This window comes from Bos indicus x Bos taurus, chromosome 6, assembly GCF_003369695.1.
Source record: "Bos indicus x Bos taurus breed Angus x Brahman F1 hybrid chromosome 6, Bos_hybrid_MaternalHap_v2.0, whole genome shotgun sequence".
Classification (NCBI taxonomy): Eukaryota; Metazoa; Chordata; class Mammalia; order Artiodactyla; family Bovidae; genus Bos; species Bos indicus x Bos taurus.
Window position 1 is genome coordinate 88,519,006 of NC_040081.1, and position 20,687 is coordinate 88,539,692.

Here is a 20,687-nt window from a genome sequence, read left to right on the forward strand (position 1 = left end):
TAGTGAAACTGGCAGTGAAATGATAATAAAGAGGATTTTTTTTCTTCAGGACTCAAAGTACTTTGTGTCATCAATAGAAGCACAAAAAGTGAGTGGCTGATAATATATAAAAGATCTAATTGACATTTGGGTTCAGTTTTCTAACTTTCATAAGTAACTATCTCTGAGTTTGGGTTTCCTTGGTGGCTCAGATGGTAAAGAATCTCACCAAAGAGTTTAAGGTTATCCCAACCCCTTACATCAGTTTATCAAATGCAGTAAAATGGTTTTAAGATTTGAATGTGTTAGTTACCACCCTTCAGCATGTTTTCTTTTCCTTATATTAGAGTAGGATCTCTAGTCAGTCAAAAGAACAGGTTTTTATGTCAGTTTATCTCCATTTAGCTATCTCCATGCCTCTAGAGCTTCCCCAGTGGCTCAGTGGTAAAGAATTCACCTGCCAATGCAAGAGACAGAAGAGATGTGGGTTCAATCCCTGGGTTGAAGATCCCCTGGAGTAAGAAATGGCAACCAGCTCCAGTATTCTTGCCTGGAGAAGCCCATGGACAGAGGAGCCTGGCAGGCTATAGTCCATGGGGTCGCAATGAGTCCCACATGACTAAGCACAGCACACACACACAGGTAGCAAGAAACAACCTCTGTGAGGTTAGTTTCACACTTACAAAAGCTAAAAAAGTGATCATCTCTTCATAATTCCAATGTATTGATTATGAGATGAGAAGAAATAAACTGTGAACTACAGAATAAATTAAAGCCAGTTGTTTAGATGCTCCCTAAATGCTAGCATTTGCTCCCTAATCCTAAGTCAGAGGACATGGGAAAATGTTTACAAGTGTGACTCACTTGAGAGAGAGTTCAATTAAGCCCTCACCCTTAAGACCAGTCCTTACCCTCAAACGTGGGACTTGCTATATTGGCCACTTAGCACTTGTCAATACAGAACACAGCCCCTAAAAGCAAAAAGATGTTGCTGTTCATTTTGTTGATGAAAGACAACCATTTCAAAGAATCATATTTACTTCAGAGTAAATTCTAGCTCTACCAGTTGTGGACTGTGTGCTCTAGGGTAAGTTCCTGATCTAACCTTAATTTCCCTTCTACCCAGTAAAGGTAATGACAGAACACTCTTTCTGAAGTTGTACAGGGATTTAAACATTACCAGTGTCTCCAGGAATCTGCCATTGGCCCTCAAGGCCAACTCCATAGGTATCATCTCAACTTCCAGTGCTGTATCAAGTGGATATGCAGCGTAGTTTTGACATCGAATTTCCCGGGCAGTTCCCATTGGAAGTGTCACAGCAGGAAGTGAATCACAAAGCATGTGAGGTTGTGGTCACAGCATGAAGGAAGTAGAAAATGAATATTTTGTGTTATGTCACAACGTTGAGGGGTCATCAGCGGGAAATAGCAATGGCAGCAGTGACTGAGATTTCCTGAGCAATGTTACTAAATGAACTAGAGCTAGAGAGGAGAAAGTATGGTGTATCCCATTTTGTTATTGTGAATCTTTCTTTGTGAGTTGTATCAAGAGATGTCCTCTCAGGACTTCCAGAAGTAACTGGAGAAACACTGGGAGATGGCAGAGGTGGCAGATCTGTGATAGCACAATGAGGGCCATCCAGAATCACAGATGGTGCTATTTCTCCTTTCTGGGACTTCTCATACAAATAACAAGGGGAAGGGCTTGTCCTATCTTTACCGTTGATGTCCCGCTTGTATCCCCTCTGCTTACCGATGAGTTCTGAAGTCACAATAAGCAACATCTATACTTTTCTGGTGGCTTCCCAACTCAAACGCCTCTCTCCTGCTTCTTTCCTGAGAGTTTTCTCTGCTTGGGAGTATGGAAGAGGGGAATGGCAGAGGAGTCTGCTCAGCTTACAGGTTGGATGGCCTGTCATGAGATGACTCTCACTGAGGGTCAGGAGTTAATGGATGTATATTCTATTTTCTAGTTGGACATTTCTAGAAGTTGCACTAAATATATATATATAGTTTCTACTTCTCTCTTCATCATGTTCACATTTTCTTTTAAACTTTTTTAGCATATTTATGTTAGGTATTTTAATATCCTTATATATTAATTTATAATTCTGTCCTTTCTGAGTCTATTTCTATTGCTTGAATTTTCCTCCTGGTATGGGTTATGATTTTCTACTTCCTGGCATGTGTAGTAATTTTTGATTGGATGCAGGAAAAATTGTATATTATGTTATGGAATATCAAGATTTTGTTTTCTTCTTTTGGAGCCTTAGCCTCTGTTCTGATGGGCAGCTAAGTTACTGGAGCATCAGCTTAATCTTTTTGAGGCTTGTTTTTCAGCATAGTTAGGGTGGTCTAGAGAGAGTTCTTTGCTTTGGAGTTCATTTAATTGTACTGCTGAGTCATATCTCTTTTGTGTCTCTATGGAATGCCCTGAGTGCTCACAAGCTCTCTAACAAGTCAGACCTCAAGTGTCTCCCCACTCCAAAAGAGGTCTGAGAACTGCTCAGCCTGAACATCTATGGATGTCCTTTCCCTGAGCTCATGGAGTTTCACCCTATACATTTGTGACTTAGTATTGATTAAAGAGAACCAATGGAAGTTCAATGCCAATTTCTAGAGCTCTATATTCTTTAGCCAACTCCTTAATAACTATCATGATGTTCTGAGCCTTTTTTTTTTTTTCTGAGCCTATTTTTTAAGCCTTGAAAAACTAAGTTACTTTGAGTCTTTGAACACTTGGTTGTCATATCTTTGTATCCTTTCCTATTATCATCATAATATCTAAACACCTTATAACATAGTATTTTGTGATTTTAGTGAAGAAAAATGAGACTCAAAGAAATTAAAGTTATGTCTGAATAGTGTTTCTAACTTAGTTTTAACTTTTTGGTTTGTAAAAAGGCCAAGGTCTGTCTGATCATGTTGTCAAGTTATTGTAACTTATTTTAATATTGAAATAACATTTTTTCTCCACTTTCTCAACATGCCAAGACTGTTGTCTGAGTCCATTTGGGCAGCTATAACAAAATACCACAGACTGGGTGGTTTATAAACAAAAGATAGTTATTTCACAGAGTTCTTGAGGTTGGAAGTCAAAGCCAGCAGAGCTGGGTGAAGGACCTCTTCTGGATTGTATCCCCACGTGACATAAGGGATGAGAAAACCCTCTGGGGTCACTTTTATGAGGGTACTAATCTCATTCATGAGGGCCCCACACTTATAACCTAATCACCTCCCAAAGACTTCCACCCCCTAACACCATCACATTAGGGGTTAGGATTCCAACATGTGAATTGTGGGGGAGACACAAGCATTCAGACCAGAGCAACCCTTCACAAATATATGTTAATATGAGCTTCCTTTCATCTGTAATAACTCCAGTGTTGCCTCTACTGCAAAGTCTTTCCTGGCTCTGAGGGGGAGGTCCTCCCTCCACTGCCTCCAGGGTACCTATATATTATAACACAGATCACCATCTTTAATCTGTTTACATGTCTGCCTCCCCCTATAGTCCATGAACTTCTCAAGATAAAAAACTCAATTTTTACTCTTTAAATACTTAGTGTCCAACAAAAGTCCTTCAGGTTGTTCAATGAGAATTAGCCAGAAAAACAAACATTCTTTTTAGACTATGTTCGTCTTCAGGCTATATTAGCCCTCAGTAATCACCGATTCTTCACTTAAGTGTTGTTACAGGTTGAATGGCATCCCCTACTCCCACCTTCCAAATTCATAGATTAAGACTCCAACCCCCAATACCTCACTTGGAGATAAGATTTTTACAGAAATAATCAAACTAAAGTCAGGTCATTGGGGTGGGTTATCCAATGTGACTGGTGTCCTCACAAAAAGGGAAAACTTAGAGTGGACGTGCACACAAGAAGAACAGCATGTGAAGAAAAAGATGAAGGAAAGACACTTGAAACAGCTTTTTCCCTCCCAGATCTAGGAAAGAACCAACCTTATCAACACCATGATTTTCGACTTCTAGGCTCCAAAACAGTGAGATAAAGATTTATGTTGTCTAAGCAACATAGTATGTGGGACTTTTTTTTATGGCAGCCCCAGGAAACTGAAACAAATGCTTTGGTTTTTTCCACTTTTTTTCTTAAGCAGTTTTATAAATGACCTTCATTATCCTATACAGCTCATTTATTTGTATATAATAAATAAATAAATAAATGAGCTGTATAGGATAATGAAGGTCATTTATAAAACTGCTTAAGAAAAAAAAATGAAGTTCATAATCCACTGAGTTAATTCAGCTTCAAGCCTTTTGAAACTGCTGCCTTTAAACCGTAAGTAAACCATAATTTGCTGTTCTTGACAGGACAAGGGTTGCTGTAATCTGAACTTTATTCAGTATCTTTGTGAAAGTGCAAGTCACTCCATCATGGCTGACTCTTTACGACCCCATGGACTGTAGCCTGCCAGGCTCCTCTCTCCATGGATTTTTCCAGGTTAGAGTACTGGAGTGAGTAGCTGTTCCCTTCTCCAGGGGGTCTTACCAACACAGGGATCGAACCCAGGTCTCCCACACTGCAGGCAGATTCTTTACCACTTGAGCCACAAGGGGAGCCCTCAGTATCTTTAGAGATTACCCATACTTTAAGTATGGGGCTTCTCCACTGGCCCTAGTGGTGAAGAATCCACCTGCCAGCGCAGGAGACATAAGAGACACAGGATCTACCCCTAGGTCGAAAAGATCCCCTGGAAAAGGATATGGCAACCCACTCCAGGATTCTTGCCTGAAGAATACAATGGACAGAGGAGCCTGGTGGGCTATAGTCCATGGGATCAGAGTTGGAAAAGACTGAGGCGACTTAGCACACATGCATGCACACATTATGAGTATAGTTAGAGCTTGGAAGAGTCTATTATAACCTTGAATGGATTTACGCGAATAGGCACAAAAGCCAAAAGTAAATACTTGAGGAGGAAAAGCATCTTCATTTCCTACATTGTACAAACATGACCTTTGAAAAGATGTACAGACATCTTTTATTATTTCATTTTGTAAGTTGCTAATTGTAACTGGCACTGAACCCTTCATGATCATGCAGTTTCCCTCCCAGGGAATAATGGGTTCATTTTTCTATTCAATACATTCATCTCCTCATGCCTGAAATCGCTCAGTTAAAACAAAGCTTGAAAAATAAACCCAGCTTCCTCATTGACTTGTAAGTGACAAATATGCCACTTGAATAAACTGTTCCTTCTATTCTTCGTGGAAAGAGAGTGCAAGAACAACAAAAAACTTCCATGGTTACAGAGAGCATATAAAAGAGGCTGCAGTATTGACTCTACCATTCAGACAAGGATCAAGATCAAGCGTAGACATGGCTACTGAGAGCTCACAAATGTTCCTCCTGTTGGCCGTCCTTGTCCTGGGCATCTTTGGTAAGGAGCTATGGCTTACATCTTTTCCTTCTTGGCTTTGGAAAAAATCGAAGCCCAAATGTTTCCAGATCAAATGAGATTGAATCTGGTGTTAGGGCAAAATGTAGAAAAAATTAAAACCTAAGCAGCACATACACTGAGATTGTGGAATGTCAAAGATGTTCCTGTTGAGTTAAAATTTTTAAATCTGTTGAATTAATTAATTAATATTGAGAATGTTATGAATACCCACACACACACGTGTGCATGCTAAGTCATCGCTTCAGTTGTGTCTGACCCTTTGCAACACTATGGACTGTAGCCCACCAGCCTCCTCTGTCCATGGGATTCTCCAGGCAAGAATGGGGGAGTGGGTTGCCGTTTCCTTCTCCAGGGGACTTTCCCGACCCAGGGATCAAACGCATGTCTCTCATGTCTCCTGCATTGGCAAACGGGTACACTGTAAGGGTCTGTGCTTTTCTTATTAAAGATGATAGCAGCAGCGTGGACTTTCCTGGTGGCTCAGTGGTAAAGAAACCACTTGCCAATGCAGGAGACACAGGTTCAGTCCCTGGGTCAGGAAGCTCCCCTGAAGAAGGGAATGGTTACCCACTCCAATATTCTTGCCTGGAAAACCTCACGGACAGAGGAGGCTGGCGGGCTACAGTCCATGGAGTTACAAAGACTTAAAGATTGAACAAGAAGCAGCAGCACACTGCAAAAAGGTTTAGGACGTTTATTTTAATGGTGGAAATTGCCACCTTCAACTGATAGAATTCACATAAAATTTTGGTATTTAAAGTATTTTATAGAAGGCAATGAAGTTGATTTTTACCATTAAACATTTCTTATTGACCATATATGCCTTCAAGCAATAAATTATTGGTCTAGTACATTTACCCATTTCTCAAATATAGTAGATGTTCAATAGTTTCATTGATCATAACAATAGCAAATGATTATATTTATGTGATTGTCTCCCTAAAAATTTCTGATGGTATTTGGTGAGTTGAGTATCTTGCTGCATTGATCTCAGATTTCATAAGTAAAGAATTAAGCATCACGGCTGTCTTTGTTCTTAGTGTTTCCCTATTTTCTCACACAGCTGATCCCTCTGAGAGCCAAGAGCTGCGATGCCAGTGTATTCAGACACAATCTGACTTTATTTCTCCCAAATTCATTGCAAAAGTCCAGATAATCCCTGAAGGTGCTCACTGCAACAGAAAAGAAATCATGTAAGTGCCGAAGATGTAGAGGGAGAAGTCTTTTTTTGTGACTGTTCCCCAAGTTTTATTGAAACATAATTAGCATACATCACTATAAGTTTAAGGTGTACCGCATAATGTTTTGAATTATATATATTGTGAAATGATTACTACAATAAGTTTAGTTAGCCTCCATCATCTCATAGATAAATTAAAAATAGATTTTTCTTTGTGATGAGAACTCTCCAGATCTACTCTCTTAATAACTTTATTAATAACCTTTTCTTTATTGCCTCACAGGTGTTCTTTACACATTCTGGATATTAAACCCTCATCAAATTTATGGATAGAAAAGCTCATTTTCCAATTTGCGGTTCATGTTTTTAATCTTTCTGTGGTGTCCTTTCAATTAGTATAAATATATTTTTAATATGCTTTAGATTAGTAACGTTCTCTTTTCTGCTTAGCACTTTTAGTGTTTTAGTTCAAAAAAACTTTCCTTCACAGAGTTCATAAAAATATTCTTCTGTATTGTCTGCTAAATTTTTTTACAGTCTATTGCTTTGTATTTAAAACTTTAATCCACCTGGAATTGATTCTTGCATATGGTGCATCTTTTCCAATGACTCAGCTCTTTGCATCAGGTGGCCAAAGTACTGAAGCCTCAGCTTTAGCATCAGTCCCTCCAATGAATATTCGGGGTTGATTTGCTTTAGGACTGACTGGTTTAATGGTCCTCATGTAATGAACCTCAAAGGGATGGAGCTTTGCTGTTCTGTTAAGTGCAGTTGAAAACTACAGAATAGATTTAAATAACTAGTTTATGGTATCCTCCTCTCTTCCGATAATAAATGAGGCTTTAATGAAGTCTTAAAATCTAACCAAATTTGCAGAGGTGTAGTGATAAAGAGTACATAGTAAATGGTTGATAACTGGCAGCCTGGAAGATACCCTCTATATGCACATTTTCCAGAGTCTGACACTATATCCTGTGCATTTTAAGTCTAGTAAATGTTCAGTGATTATCAGCTGATATCTCTAAAGACTCTAGGAAATTTATCTTCTAGTTGATTTTTTTTAATTGTTATGTACACTGATATGATTAAAAGTCACATTCTAATAATATGATTAGTTTAAAATATTTGTGTGTTCATTTTAAGCATATGAATTTCATGTTACAGAAATTGTAATGAATAAATTTCAAGTGTTATTAAATTATATACAGTTATATACTCTTTTCTTTTCAGAGTCACATTGAAAGATGGACAATTAATTTGTTTGGATCCTGAGGCTGAATGGGTGATGAATATTATCAAAAAGATTGTATAGGTATAATTAATTTCAATGACTCTCACATTAATATTCTAATTTCTTTTAATTAAAAATATATTTAGAAATGCATGCAGATTCTGCTACATATCAGAATAAAATTACAATAAGACTAAAATAAGTTTATATCAGAAAACCCAAAAATATGGTTCCAAGGCCAGCAGAATTATCATCTGGCAATTTTATGGAAATCCCAGTTCTCAGTCTCATTTCAGAAGTTCTGGGGAATGAGCCCAAGAGGCTGTGTCTAACAAGCCCTCCAGGTGATTTTGAGCTTCCCAGGTGATAATGGGCTTCCCTGGTAGCTCAGTTGGTAAAAAATCTGACTGCAATACAAGAGACCCAGTTTCAATCCCTGATCTGGAAGATCCCCTGGAAATGGCAACCCATTCCAGTATTCTTGCCTGGAAAATCACATGGACAGAGGAGCCTGGCAGGCTACAATCCATAAGGTCACAAAGAGGTGGACATCACTTAGCGACTAAACCACTCAAGTTTGAGAACCATGGTTCAAACAGATTTAACATGATATCCAAGTTGACCTATTTATAAATATCTCCACTGAATATAAAAGTGATTAAAATTGCTAGAAGCTCTGTTACAGAAATCAATCAGAAGCAACAGAACTATTTGATGAGAAATTTTAAGAAAAAAATTTCTCCCTCTTTGAAAAAAAATTACTTGAGGCACAGCCTTTCTAAAGCTAAACTCCAAATAGAGTTTATAAACTGGTGGATGGAGAAGATAGAGGGAGGTGATAACGGGAGTGTATTTGGATTAACTTGTGAAAAAAAGAAAAACTCAAACTAGCTTTTGGGAGTGTTTTGGTTTTGTTTTGTTTTGATTTGGTTTGTCTGAGTCATAGCAGTAGATAAGACCACTTATCACGGAAAAACTTATAATGGTAACCACTTACAATGGAAAAACTAAATTTTGTGGATTTTTAATTAAAAAATGAAAATAAAATAGAGAAATTTGAAGGTTGTGATCCACCTGAGGGTCACCTTGGCAGTTGAGAGGTGTAATGTGGTAGGAAGTACTTGAGTTTTTTTTTAATCCTACAGGTATGATATAATGTTCCCAAACCATCTAGCTATAAGTGATGTCATTTTGGATAATTCACTTAACATTGAAGATTGACATGCTTTTGTTTGCTCTTGCTTTATAATTAGAGAAGTAGATAATACATATAAAGTGTTTCATTATGACCATTAATAATTTTTAACTTACTATACACTTTTATCTTTAGAGGGTTTTTTTCCCCCCTCACAAGAGACTACAAATGAATAATCCTGTGTATGTGTCTAATTGCATGTCACTCTCCTTGTATTGTAGAGCCCTTAACTGATGACCGCAGAAGAAGCATCACATTCTATGGATCTCAAGAGCCCTTTGTATCATCACCAATTTGGACACTGTCCAGAGTTTTCTTTGAAAATAGCACGGACTTATACTAATTTAGGACTAGGTTGAACTGCTTTTTCTACTCATTCTGATTAATTTCAGGCCAGTGATTGGCTACTTGTGGGAGGAGTAATGGGAGGAGAGGTAATACAATTTCCATTATGTAGGAAGCATAATCCTGAACTCATACAGCAGGTGAGAGATTTCCCCGTTGGGCTCTACACCTCTTAACAGAGCCTACCTTCTCCATGGTGTCCTCTGCCACAGACAGAAAAAAAAAAAAAAAAAAACACTTCCTCAGGAGGAACTTGCTTTTTAAAGAGGCGTTTTACACATCTTGAAAATGCTCTAGGCCAAAAGTCCAGGGGCCAGGGTGCCACGTTCTGAGCAATTGTCTGAACTTCTGTATACTCTTGTAAATGTGAAAACCTGGCAAAAACAAAGCAAAGTATCTCTATCACTTGAAAAATAGTTGAGATAATAGAATTACAGTTGCTTTGAAAGTAAGCATGAAGAATCACAGTGTTATCCTTATTAAAATTGTAAAATCACTTCCGATTAGTATTGAATAAAGCTAGTTTCACGGTACCTATTCACACTGTTTTAGGCACAATTATACACCAGGTCTCCAAACTGTTTACGGCTGCAGATCTTGGCAAAAATAATAATCATATTATTAAGCTGTATACTAACAACTAGCTCTGAGACTGAGCCTGTTAAAAGAACTATCTCAGGACCATGAGGGCAAGACTAACAGTAGTTTGGTATATAAAATTCAAAATTTCAAGAGAAAGGAATCTAGTCGGCACAGTTTGAGTATATCCACTCACAGTCCAGGCTTCCCTGGTGGCTCAGAGGTAGAAGAATCTGCCTGCAATGCAGGAAACACAGGTTTGATCCTGGGGTCGGGAAGATCCCCTGGAGAAGGAATTGGCAATCCGCTCTAGTGTTCTTGCCTGGGAAATCCCATGTACAGAGGAGCCTGGAGGGCTACTGTCCATGGGGTCACAAAAGAGTCAGACACGACTGAGTGACTACACAACAAATCATTGTCCAGCCACCCGTAGACAGAAGTGTGAGAACACGTCACAGAGGCAAGGCTTCCAGGAGCTGCCCCAGGGTGACACAGTTCATTTCCAGAGTAACAGGCACACGACTCAGTAGAGTCTCTCTACAACCCAGAGAACACTCTCCTCAAAACTAAGGGAAGAGTAAAGTTTTCTGTTTTGCTGTGGTTTTTTTTATGTGTTTGTTTTTACAGAATAGCTTAAAATCCTTATTCTAGAAACTACTTGGAAATCCTGAAGATTTGAAAGACTCCTTCCAAATGAACAGCTCAGTTGGCCAGAGAAAAGTCCAAAGATCTTCCTCTCAAAAAAGGAAACAGAAACTAGGAAAGGAAATTTCCTAGGTATATACTGTGGCTTGTTCTGAGTGAGGCTTAAAGCTGGTTGCTCTATCAAGATTTAAATGCTAACATTTTAATCTCTCATTAAGACTGATGATATGATTTTGGATCCTTATAAGGAAGAGAGTTGTAACAAAAATCTTTGTATAAAATAAAAACTGTCACTGGAAATAAATCCACTAAAAAAACATGGGTTTGTGATAAGGAAGCATGTCTGCCTCAATATGGACAATGGGTGGAAAAAAATTTTTTTTTCAACCCCTAAAGGTCTGTACCAATAGTCTGCCTTCAGGTAAGTTTGGGATTTCATTACAGCCCTTGTATGGTCTGGAAACTCCCAGGTAGCATAGAAGGAGGCCCAGATCAATATCTGGCAGAAATGAAAGTCAAACTGTCCTACTAAGATATGTCTTCAACATGGACCCCAAAGGACTGTCAGAGATAAGAGTCTCATGCAGCTGGTGAGTCTACATACAAATTTATAAAACTCTGGAGGAACCATCAACACTACACAGGAGTCAAGACCCACAGTATAGAACATACCTAAACTTGAAAGTGTTAAAGTCAACTAGAGACCATAATGAATAAGCATGTTCCAGATCATTAGACATTAAAGAAGGCTTTGGAACTTAAGAAAATAATATAATATTAGGAAACTAAGCAGATTCAAGAGTGGAGGGGGGAGACAGAGACAAATAGGTAATAGGGAAAGGAACAGCAATTGTAAAAACATTCAAGAAATAAAAATATGATTATATAAAGTAAAATCTCATTGGACAACTTAAACAATAGATGAACTTGAACCAGAGGGACAATTATTTTTTATTCATCTAGGACACAACAGAGAGATAAAAATATAGAATACACAAAAAGGAAGTTAAGAGACTTTAAGCATAGTACGAGAATACGTAACTTATTTCTGAAAGGAACTGCGGACTATGAGAAGAGGGAGAATGCATAAAAAGTAATATTTGAAAGAACAATAACTGAAAATTTTCTAGGATAGACTAAGCCACCATAATCAAGGAGCCCAGTAGATTCTAAGCAAGATAGAAGAGCAAAAATCACACCCAACTACATTGCAGTGAACCTGCAAGATCCAGAACACACAGAAAAGACCTTAGGATAAGTAAGCATGACCCACTGTGCCCCAGGTGGTCTTGGAGGAGGACTCTAGGAGGCTCAAATCTATGATGGGTCGCTGGAAATACATGGTTTTTTTAAATGGAATTGCTGTGGATGAATTAGTTGTGGAAGAGTATTAATTTACTGTGGCTTTTTTCTTTACATTTGTAGTGAGGAATCAAGGTCACCAAATTTGGCTTGTGTTCATTATGCCTAAAGGTGAGATGGTTTCTACAGGATATAGTGAACTAGTAAGAAGAACACAGGGTTAGTGATTCACGTATTTATTTGACTAATTCTAATAGAAGTTTTTCGCTTCCTTATGCTTGTGATTCAAACACTACCTCATGACTCACACATTTCACATCTTTTCCACTATGATTTTTTCTTTAGATTCAGAGTCTTTCAAACTATAACCTGTTGGACTGAGAAAAATATGCCTTTATGACTGCTTCCCCCAGTCTCACCCATCTTAATATGTTAATGTGGAGAAGTGGTGGGCTTTCCTGTGGCTCATTTGTAAAGAACCTGCCTGCCCATGCAGGAGATGAGGGTTTAATCCCTGGGTTGGGAAGATCCACTGGAGAAGGAAAGGGCAACCCACTCTAGTATTCTTGCCTGGGAAATTCCATGCATATAGGAGCCTTGTGGGCTAAAGTCCACGGTGTCTCAAAGAGTTGGATGCGACTTACTGACTGAGCACGCATGCTCAGAGAAGTGGTCAAAGTAGTTCAAACAGGATTTGCAGCAGACTCACTAGCTCTACCATTTATGAGGTTATGAGATTTTAGGCAAGAAACTTCTAAATTTCAGTTTCTCATTCCATAAAATGTCAGTACTAGTATCTACTTTGCTGCTGCTGCTGCGTCACGTCAGTCGTGTCCGACTCTGTGCGACCCCATAGACGGCAGCCCAACAGGCTCCTCTGTCCCTGGGATGCTCCAGGCAAGAACACTGGAGTGGGTTGCCATTTCCTTCTCCAATGCATGAAAGTGAAAAGGGAAAGTGAAGTCGCTCAGTCGTGTCCGACTCTTAGCGACCCCATGGACTGTAGCCCACCAGGCTCCTCCATCCATGGGGTTCACCAGGAAAGAGTACTGGAGTGGGTTGCCATTGCCTTCTCCAAGTATCTACTTTAGGGGGTGATTAAAAGGATGAAATAAGTGAATGCCTTTTGCTCATTTTATTATAATCTAGAGGTCATATCAAATTACTCATAGTCTTTCTGAAGATTCTATTTCATTTCTTAGCTTAACACTTTTATTCATACTGTTTCCTCTGCTTGGGCCATGCCACCTTACACCTCCCCTGACCTAACATTTAAAGGAACTAAAATCTGAAGAATGATCTTGGTTAGTATATAACTTCCTCCAGGAGGCCTCCTCGAACTCTTCAAGGCTGGGTGCTCTTTGTCTATATAAGCTGTTAAAATTACAATTGCTTCACATTTTACCTCATTTCACAGAGGAAGCTTTTAAATCAGCACAAACTTAAATGACTTGCCAAGGATGACAAAACCAGCTAGTGGCAGAGCCCAGGCATGCAGCCAGGAATCCTGATCTTTTATCCCTAATTACCACCATTACTTCCGTTTAAGCTAGCAGGGCCGGCTCCACCCTGGTTACACCCAGATTCTGTGGGATGCTGAAACATAAAATCTCCAGAAAGAGACCCTCTGTATATTTCTGGGTGAGTTGCATTTCTTCCCTATGACATGGTCACTCATCAGGCCATCCAAGACATCCTGACTTCTACTCCTTGCCAGCTCTATCAGTCTCCTTTAATCAGATACCATAATCTTGGTCTGGACCGATGCCTGTCTTTCTTCATTTTCTTCTTAGTGCCAACAAAAATATGCTATCATTTTAATTTAGCCAAATCTCCTTCCAAAACTCGTCATTCACATACAGCTTTTTCTCTCCACTTGAGACTCAATCATTCCCACTGCTGAAACAAATAATCCTCTGTCTCTCACCAACACCCCACACCCTGAAAAACACATTTATACATGACTGTGCCTAATCCCGTAGGTGAGGGAGCTCAAGGAGAGGGTGCATTTATTATCATCCCCCAATCTGCTGTTTTCCTGTATCCTGTTTTATTATACCATAGTTTATCTAGCTGCCTAAGCCAAGACTGGGGCTTCCCAGGAGGCGCTGGTGGTAAGGAACCCACTTGCCAATGCAGGAGATGTAAGAGATTCAAGTTCTATCCCTTGGTCAGGAAGATCCCCTGGAGGAGGAAATGGCAATCCACTCCAGTATTCTTGCCTGGAGAATCCCATGGACAGAGGATCTTGGTGGGCTACAGCTCATGGGTTGCAAAGAGTTGGACATGACTGAGTGATTGAGCACACACACACACAAGCCTGGACTGAGGGTCATCATTTACCGATCTTCTCTCTGTGCCTCACATCCAGCCAGGCTCTAGGTGCTGCCATTTCTACACATTTTCTAGCCTTCATGTAGCCCTCCTTTCTCTTCCTTCTGTGACTGCCTTAGTCCTGGATATCTCATATTTTCACCAGTAACACTAAAAGTACCCTCCAAACTGGTCTCCATGACTTTAGGATGTCCCTGTTTCAGTCAGTCTTATTCCCTGCAAAGAGATTGTTTAAACATGCAAATCTCACCAAATGGGATAGATTCCTCATCTATAAGGCAGGTCAATAATCAGGAAAGACCATTAACCAGATTCTTTATGAAAGCTACCTTAATTTTCATCTCAAAACACACTAAATGGACACAGTTCTGACCCAGTTCTCTTGGAGTTATTCAAATCATGATAACTCTGGGTAACTGGGTAACTCATGATAACTCTACTACTACTACTGCTACTACTACTAAGTCGCTTCAGTCGTGTCCGACTCTGTGCGACCCCAGAGACGGCAGCCCACCAGGCTCCCCTATCCCTGGGATTCTCCAGGCAAGAATACTGGAGTGGGTTGCCATTTCCTTCTCCAATCCATGAAAGTGAAAAGTGAAAGGAAGTTGCTCAGTCGTGTCCAACTCTTAGCGACCCCATGGACTGCGGCCCACCAAGCTCCTGAGTCCATGGGATTTTCCAGGCAAGAGTGCTGGAGTGGGGTGCCATTGCCGTCTCCAATGATAACTTTACCCTATACCATACTTATAATGCAGTATCATTTTATTCAAGTTGCTATTTCCAATCTATGGGCCAAATTTACATCAACAAATAGAGACATGTGCTACATTTACTGAAAGAAAACATGTACATGGTGAAAACTCAAGTAGGGTCAGGAATTAGTCTTTTTTAAAGGGAAGATATTAATTTTTCTGTATTGCCTGGTTTCCAACACTAGAAGTATTGATTTTTAGCAATTTTGTGGGTATATATTCTCAGAAATGTTCTCTGCGTGCATCATCGTATCTGATGACAAAACTGGAAGCACTGTTTCATTTAAGGGCATCTATTTACTGATTTCCTCAGGATAGGGAGTGGAGGCAGTATGTTTCATTGCAGGTATCTGCCATTGTTAGTTTACCAACCCATTCTGATGGACATTCAGGTATTTCCAGAATTTTTTAAATACAGCAAATGATATTACAGTGAACATTTATGTACTGTGTATGCATACAGGTTATGCAAGTTTATCTGTAGGATAAATTCATAGAACAGGAATTTCTGAGTCAAAGGATCTGTGCATTTTACATTTTGATAAACAGTGCCAAAACACTTCCAAAGAATTTGCAGTAGTAAACTCCCTGTTAAACTAAGAAAATGCTTATGTCACAACAATCTGGTAATCATACTCATATCAAACTTTTTGATCTTTACCAGATTGATAGGTGAAAATTTCCATTTCATTGTTTGAGTCTGTATTTCTCTAATTCTGAGTGGTATTGGGTTCTTTGCATTTCTTTCTTTCCTTTTTTCCCCCAGCTGTTTATATTTTGCTATCTGGGATTTTTTATTCTGTTGGTTATAGGCCTTATACATTTTTTAAAAAAATGTTTATACATTGAGAAAATACCATTTTTTCTGCAAATAAATTGCAAAATATTTATTTTGTACTTTCCATTTGTATTTTTATTTTATTTCAATTTTCCTTATGGAGAAACTATTATTTTAGTATGGATAATTCATCAAATGTTTCCTTAGTAGAGTCTGTGTGTGTCTTTCTGTATGTATATATATTCAGTAAAAACTATATATGTAGTATTTTGTCTGCATATATAGTAAAAACTATATATGTAGATATTCATAAATATAAATATCTACTTTTACATATTTATACATATTTATATACCTGTATTCCCTGGTGGCTCAGACAGTAAAGAATATGTCCACAATGTGCAAGACCTGGCTTCGATCCCTGGGTTGGGAAGATTCCCTGGAGAAGGAAATGGCAACCCACTCCAGTCTTCTTGCCTGGAGAATTCCACAGACAGAGGAGCCGGGTGGATTCCAGTCCATGGAGTCACAAAGAGTCAGACACAACTGTAACACTATACCTATATACATACATTTAAGACAAAAATACTGTATTTTTGTATATGCATGCATACATATAAAATGCTATATACATATAGTTTTTAACTGAAAAAGGTATTTAACCACATTATAATGTGTTTTGGGTAATAGATGAGGAAGTTATTACCCAAGTCTTACTATGTTAATATAACTTCTGCCATCATTTTGGTTTTCCAGGTGGCTCAGTGGGTAAGAATCTGCCTGCAATGCAGGAGACACAGATTCAATCTCTGGGTCAGGAAGATCCTCTGGAGAAGGGCATGGCAACCCACTCCAGTATTCTGGCCTGGAAAATCCCATGGACAGAGAAGTCTGGAGGGCTACAGTCCATAGGGTCACAAAGAGTCAGGCACGACTGAAATGATTGAGTATGCATCATTATAGTGTATTTCCTTTCAGTCTGTTTTCCTATTTGAGTTATAAGTCTAATGGCATAAGTCATCTTTAAGGGACACTATAAAGGTGTCTCCTATTAGATCAAGATAACAAAAGCAGGAAGAAGCTGGAGGAAGAGTGCCTTGGAAGCAGAAGTTGTAGGGAGGAGTTTATAAGAATTTGGGTGGGACCTGCATCCCATCCAATCCTACTCCACCCCACTAGGAAGTGGAAAAATGCATGGTATTTTGGGTAAGTGTACTTAGAGAACTAACCAACATACCCATAAAAAGCTAACATGTGTATAAAAACATTATGCTAAAAAATAATGTACAATCAGTCAGTGTCAGCCAAATAGTACTGCAAATAGTACCAGCTAAACAAACAAAAAAAATTGGCCTTTTCCACTATATCCCTCTACCCCTGCTCTGACCCTAGAAAATGCAGAAGCAACAGAATGAGTAGAGGATGTAAAGAGGAAATTGAAAGTAGAGGAAGAGAAAAAGAACAGACCTCCATGATTTCATCCAGTCTTATGACTTTAGATGTCATCTGTATGCCAATGACTCTCAAACTTATAGCCCCAACCTTGAATCTCTCCTGAACGTGACTTGCATATCGAAAATCCCATTGAACATCTCTATGTTATAGATGCCTCAGAGTTAACATGTCCAAAACTGAACACTTGATCACCCTCAAAGAACTGATCTACCTGCAAACTCTATCCATTATAGTTGATGGCAACTTCATCCTTCCAACTGTTTTGACCAAAAATCTTGGAGTTTTACTTGACTTCTCTTTATCCACACATTGCATATTAATTTTTGGTCAGAAAATCATGTGGAATCTAACTTTAAAACATATGTATGGAATCTGACCATTTCTCACCACCTCAACTACTACCTGCCTGATTAGAGAATTAGCATCATCTTTCACTTGGAGACGCCCCAAACTCCAAACAGACCTCCTGCTTCTATACTTGCCACTGGCACTTCCATCATCTATTTCAAAATAGCAGCAATAACTGTGTTCGAAAAGCACAAATCAGATTGGTATTCTTCTTTTTTCTTTTATTAAATTAATTTTTATTGAAGTATAGTTGCTTTGCAATGTTGTGTTAGTTTCTACTGTACAGCAAAGCAAATCAGCTATGAAAGTGAAAGTTACAGCTATGAAAGTGAAAGTCACCCAGTCATGTCTGACTCTTTGTGACCTAATGGACTGTAGCCCACAAGACTTCTCTGTCCATGGGATTCTCCAGGCAAGAGTACTGGAGTACGTTGCCATTCTCTTCTCCAGGGGATCTTCCAAACCCAGGGATCGAACCTGGGTCTCCTACATTGCAGGCAGACTCTTACTGTCTGAACCACCAGGGAAGCTGCTATGTGTCTACATACATCCCTTCTCTTGGATTTCCTTCCCATTTTGGTCACCACAGAGCACTGAGTAGAGTTTCCTGTGCTATATAGGAGGTTCTCATTAGTTATCTAATTTATACATAGTATCAGTACTGTATATATGTCAGTCCAAATCTCCCTGTTCATCCCACCCCTCCCCACCCGGTGTCCATATGTTTGTTATTTTTATCTGTGTCTCTATTTCTGCTTTGAAAATAAAATTTTATCACTTTTATAGATTCCACGTATTGCCTTAATATGCAATATTTGCTTTTCTTTCTTTAACTCAAAACTTTCCAATCATTTTCCATCTCACTTTGAGAAAAGCCAAAGTTCTTACAATGGCCAGCAAGGCCTTATGCTATCCTCCCCCTCTCATCCTCCACCTCATCCTTTCAAGTCTACCATAACAAAATACCATAGACTGGTGGCTCAAACAACAGAAGTTATTTTCTCACAGCTCTGGATGCTGGATCAGAGTGCCAGCATGGTCAGATTCTGGTGAGAGTGCTCTTGCTGACTTGCTGATGGTCCCCTTCTTGCTGTATCCTCACATGGTAGGGGGAGAGAGAGAGACAAATGAGCTCTCTGGTGTCTCTTCATATGGAGATACTAATCCTATTGGATCAGAGTCCTACCCTTATGACCTCAACTAACTTTACTTTCATAAAGATACTCTCTCTGAATACAGTCACATCAGGGGTTAGGGATTCAACATGAATTTTTTTGAGGGGATGGACCACACACTTTCAGTCCATAATACCTTTACCAACAATAAGACCTTATCTCCTGCTAAGTGCCCCTTGCTTACTCTCTCTATCCTCATTGACTGGTTGATGACCTTGAACAATCCATACCCATGCCTGCTTTAGAGTCTTTGCACAGGCTTCTTCCTCTCCCTGGAGTGTATTGCTTTTAGCTAGCCCCATGGAAAACTCCCTCACTCTTCACTGCAGCTGCTGCTAAGTCGCTTCAGTTGTGTCCGACTCTGTGCGACCCCATAGATAGCAGCCCACCAGGCTCCCCCATCCCTGGGATTCTCCCTCTCTTCACGTCTTTGTTCAAATGCCAACTTCTCAGTTGAGTCTACCCTTCAGCCTATTTACAATTGCTACCAACCCTCACCAGCACCCTTGGTCTCCTTATCTTGCTCTCTCTTTTGTTGCTCCACACAACCATCCAAGATACTTTACAAGGAGCTGGACATATAGTGGAGACTCAAACAGATAGGGAAGGGTAACAAGAGCCTGATGAGAATGGCTGCAACTGACCCAGAGAGCAGGGCAGGGATGGGGTTGGGGAAGAGTGGTTCAGAGACGAGACCACACAAGAGCTGAGCCCCCCAGAATGAATACAACAATAGAATCACAGGCATTATGATAAGACAATGGGAAGAAATTTGAAGGAAGGTGGACAAATAGGGGGAAGGTGGATCCTTTTCTACTGAGCAGATAGGGTTCTGACTCTGGACTATTTCAAAAAGTTGTATTCCCAGCCTGTTTGCTTAAATAATACGGTGTCACTCTCATCTGACTATGCTATTGCCAACTTCTCTCCTGAGAGAAGGAATATTTCTTGCCATGTGTACGCATGCTCAGTCGTGTCCAACACTTTGCAAACCCATGGATGGTAGCCCAGTACCGGGTGGTAGAGCTCCTCTGTCCATGGAATTTTCCAGGCAATGATTCTGGAGTAGGTTGCCATTTCCGTTTCAGGAGATCCTCCCAACCCAGAATCAAACCAAGTTTCTCCTGCATTGGCAGGTGGATTCTTTACCACTGCACCACCTAGGAAGCCATATTTCTTGCTGTATCAGTAAGCAAAGGATATCACAGTCTGCAGCGACTGCAGCTCACTGCTGGTGAGCTGGTGAGTCCTAAGGGAACTCAGGAAGGAAAAGAATACCTACCATCTAGCAGCCATCAGACTGCAACTCCTCCCTACAGTCACTCCCTATGGTGGGCCCCGAGGAAACTCAGAGTGTGAAAACACCAAATACTGGCCGCAGATAGCTGAGGTGCCTATCAAAGGAATGAAATCAGTGAGCCCAGATTTGAATCTTCTCATACATAAGAAGGTACTAAATTCCTTAATTTGGGATATTTGGTTTTCTTTCATTAATAATCATCTTTTGATATTCTGACTACCTGCCCTTTATTGCAAAACTCCTATATAAGCTAGCTCCCCCTGCATGCCACCTCAGAGCAGTTATCTCAGTATTATTTGAGATGCTGCTTCCCAGACTTGAAGTCTTAGAAATTCCCACCAAATAAAATACAACTCTTAACTTTTAGGTTGTGAACATTTTTTTAAGTCAACACTCCTTTATATGGCTTAAAATTTATAGATGTGTCTAATGGGAACTGAATACAATAACTTGTGTATGTGTATGCTCAGTCACTCTTGAGACCCCATGGACTGTAGCCTGCCAGATACCTCTCTCCGTGGGATTTTTCAGGCAAGAAGGGTTGCCATTTCCTTCTCCAGGGGATTTTTCTGACCCAGGGATGGAACATGCATCTCCTGAGTGTCCTGCATCTCCTGTATTGGCAGAATCTTTACCACTGAGCCAATAATTTAGAGTTGCAT

The 20,687-nt window shown here is 39.6% G+C and overlaps 1 protein-coding gene across 2 annotated transcripts; it reads left to right on the plus strand.

Moving 5' to 3' along the window:
- Nucleotides 1-5,247: 5,247 nt before the first annotated feature.
- Nucleotides 5,248-9,892, plus strand: LOC113894383 (C-X-C motif chemokine 15-like). 2 transcript variants are annotated; one of them, XM_027544737.1, is made up of 4 exons: nucleotides 5,276-5,382; nucleotides 6,467-6,596; nucleotides 7,814-7,895; nucleotides 9,231-9,892. In XM_027544737.1, the coding sequence occupies exons 1-3, from the start codon at nucleotides 5,322-5,324 to the stop codon at nucleotides 7,893-7,895; spliced, it is 273 nt and encodes a 90-aa protein (XP_027400538.1). In that variant the 5' UTR covers nucleotides 5,276-5,321; the 3' UTR covers nucleotides 9,231-9,892. The 2 variants fall into 2 exon arrangements, with proteins under 2 accessions (XP_027400537.1, XP_027400538.1); XM_027544736.1 differs by lacking the exons at nucleotides 7,814-7,895; nucleotides 9,231-9,892 and adding an exon at nucleotides 6,867-7,774 and having other exon boundaries at nucleotides 5,248-5,382.
- Nucleotides 9,893-20,687: the final 10,795 nt, after the last annotated feature.

What these genes read in the sequence shown, in the direction of transcription:
- LOC113894383 (XM_027544736.1), top strand. Translation starts at nt 5,322, where the DNA reads ATGGCTACTGAGAGCTCACAAATGTTCCTCCTGTTGGCCGTCCTTGTC. An exon ending in CCTTGTCCTGGGCATCTTTG is followed by an intron (nt 5,383 to 6,466) that starts GTAAGGAGCTAT and finishes TTTCTCACACAG; the next exon opens with CTGATCCCTCTGAGAGCCAA. An exon ending in TGCAACAGAAAAGAAATCAT is followed by an intron (nt 6,597 to 6,866) that starts GTAAGTGCCGAA and finishes ATTGCCTCACAG; the next exon opens with GTGTTCTTTACACATTCTGG.